The sequence below is a fragment of the Arachis duranensis genome, chromosome 3, assembly GCF_000817695.3.
Source record: "Arachis duranensis cultivar V14167 chromosome 3, aradu.V14167.gnm2.J7QH, whole genome shotgun sequence".
Lineage (NCBI taxonomy): Eukaryota > Viridiplantae > Streptophyta > Magnoliopsida > Fabales > Fabaceae > Arachis > Arachis duranensis.
Genome location: NC_029774.3, coordinates 26,183,727 through 26,186,267, shown reverse-complemented (window position 1 = coordinate 26,186,267; position 2,541 = coordinate 26,183,727). Strand labels below are relative to the sequence as shown.

General features: G+C 34.8%; 1 protein-coding gene across 1 annotated transcript in view; it reads left to right on the top strand.

Annotated features, from left to right (window-relative positions):
• The first annotated feature begins 1,513 nt into the window (after positions 1-1,513).
• Positions 1,514-2,541, top strand: part of LOC107478259 (uncharacterized) — a 2,748-nt gene continuing 1,720 nt past the window's right edge. Inside the window, exon 1 of the mRNA XM_016098394.1 lies at positions 1,514-1,786. Within this exon, the coding sequence (XP_015953880.1) occupies positions 1,514-1,786 (273 nt within the window). The remainder of the gene's footprint in view (positions 1,787-2,541) is intronic.

Below are 2,541 nucleotides of genomic sequence, written 5' to 3'. Positions count from 1 at the left end.
CTCAAAGAGGATGTATGAGTTTTCGAGATATATGAACAGTAGGAGGAACAATTTATGCTACGTATAGAGATGCATGCTTCGCCCTTGGACTCTTGCAGGATGACAAAGAATTCATTGATGCAATTAAGGAAGCAATCTCATGGGCCTCAGGATCATATGTTAGGAGGTTATTTGTCATTCTATTAACATCCAACAATATCTCAAGACCAGAACATGTCTGGGATAGATGTTGGCATGAACTCTCAGATGATATTTTGTATCGACAGAGAGCCGTGATGAACATGAGGGGTGAATTTTTATTAATTACAATGATAAAAGTTCTTTCTTATTGATCATTTTTAGTTTGATTAAATTTTTACAGTATCGTATAATATGCAGAGTTAATAATGTCAGATGATGAGATTAAGCAATTGTGCATAATGGATATAGACAAGATCTTACATTCCTATGGTAAAACCTTGAAAGACTATCCTCCTATGCCTTTAACAACTGAAGTTGATAGTTCTTTGTTAACCGAAAGGGTTATTAGGGAAGAGCTAAACTTTAACAGGGATGATTTAAAGAAAAATGCCTCAGACATATTAGCCATCGCAACACCTGAGCAGAGATATGCATTCGATAAAATTGTTATAGCTGTGTATTGTGATGAAGGAGATTTTTTCTTTGTGTATGGTCTTGGGGGTACTGGAAAAACATTTCTCTGGAACCTTATGTCTGCTGAGATTCGCTCAAGGGGTGATATAGTGTTAAACGTTGCTTTGAGTGGTATTGCATCTTTACTTCTTCCCAATGGAAGAACGGCACACTCAATGTTCAAAATACCGCTGAATATAACTGAGAATTCTGTATGTAACATCAAACCTAGTTCCCCTCAAGCAATGTTGCTGTTGAAAGCCAAACTTATAATTTGGGATGAGGCTCCAATGGTTAGTAGGTACTGCTATGAAGCGCTTGACAAATGCTTGATTGATATCATGAGGTGTTCTCCAACATATAGCAAAGATTTGCGCTTTGGAGGAAAAGTGGTTGTACTAAGTGGAGACTTTAGACAAATTCTTCCTGTCATTCCATGAGGATCGAGACAAGATATGGTTCATTCAGCCATGAATTCATCTTACCTTTGGAAGTTTTGTCAGGTGCTCAAACTAACAAAAAATATGAGAGTCTCTTTAGGGACGACTGCTTCAGATCAAGATGAGACAGAGCAATTTGGTGAGTGGTTATTGAAAGGTGGTGATGGTCTAATAGGTGACAATATGGATGGTGAATCTGAGATATGTTTTTCAAGAGATATTGTTATTCCTTCTTCGGACCAGACATTTGATAAGTTGGTTTATTTTTCTTATCCAATTATTTTGGAGAACATGTCCTCAAAATATTTTTTCAAAGCAAGAACTATATTGACTCCCACGCTAGACATCGTTGAAGAAGTCAACAACCATCTGATGGCTATCATTCCTGTAGGAAAAAATTATATCTTAGTTCAGATTTCATTTGTATGGAATAAGGAAATATGGAGAGTCAACTAGATTTCTATGGTCCTGAATTACTGAATAGTATAAATTGCTCTGGTTTGCCTCCACATAAATTAATACTCAAGGTTAGTATTCCGGTGATGTTACTGAGGAATATTAACCAATCCAGTGGTCTTTGTAATGGTACAAGGCTACAAGTTAGAAAGCTTGGAAATCATGTCATAGAATGTAAAGTCTTAACGGGTAACAATGTTGGTCATATTGCTTTGATTCTAAGAATAAATATGGTACCAACAAATGAAACCGTCCCAGTTAGATTCTAACAAAGACAGTTTTCCATAATAGTATCGTTTGCCATGACAATTAATAAGTCTCAGGGACAAACTTTATCTCATGTTGGATTGTACTTGGCCAAACCAGTTTTTACACATGGACAACTATATGTGGCACTTTCAAGAGTTAAGAGTAAGAAAGGTTTAAAAATTTTACTTATGAATCATGTAGGAATGTTTGCAAATTTAACCATCAATATTGTTTATAGAGAAGTCTTTGAAAAAATAGTATTCTAATGTAAATATTTTAATTTTATTTTAAATTCTGTAGTGTATAATTATTTTACCTTAAAAAATATACAATAATTATTACTCACTTTTTTTAAGTTAAACTTTGATTTTGATAATAATTTTATAAATTTCTTAAAATAATAATTATTTTGTATTTTTATTTTAAATATCGAAGTATATAATTTTTTTTTTACTTTTATAAATTTTTCCGTATTGAGCATGGGTCCATATACTAATTAAATGCAAAAATTCGATTTTTATATAATAAAATTGTTACGGTGGGTAACCGGAGATAAATAAAATGGATGGTGTTGGATGGCCCGAATGTATGATGGAGGAGGACTCCGGATGAATCTACGACTCGGGAGGCTCCGTCCGACTTGTGCTCGCGAGTGAATGGGGGGTGGTACCTGCAAAGACATTCCGATGCCTAAGTTAGCAGGGGTGTTAGCAGGTCTAGAGAGTATTGGGCTTAGAGATACCTGAGGGGTGTCAGTGTATTT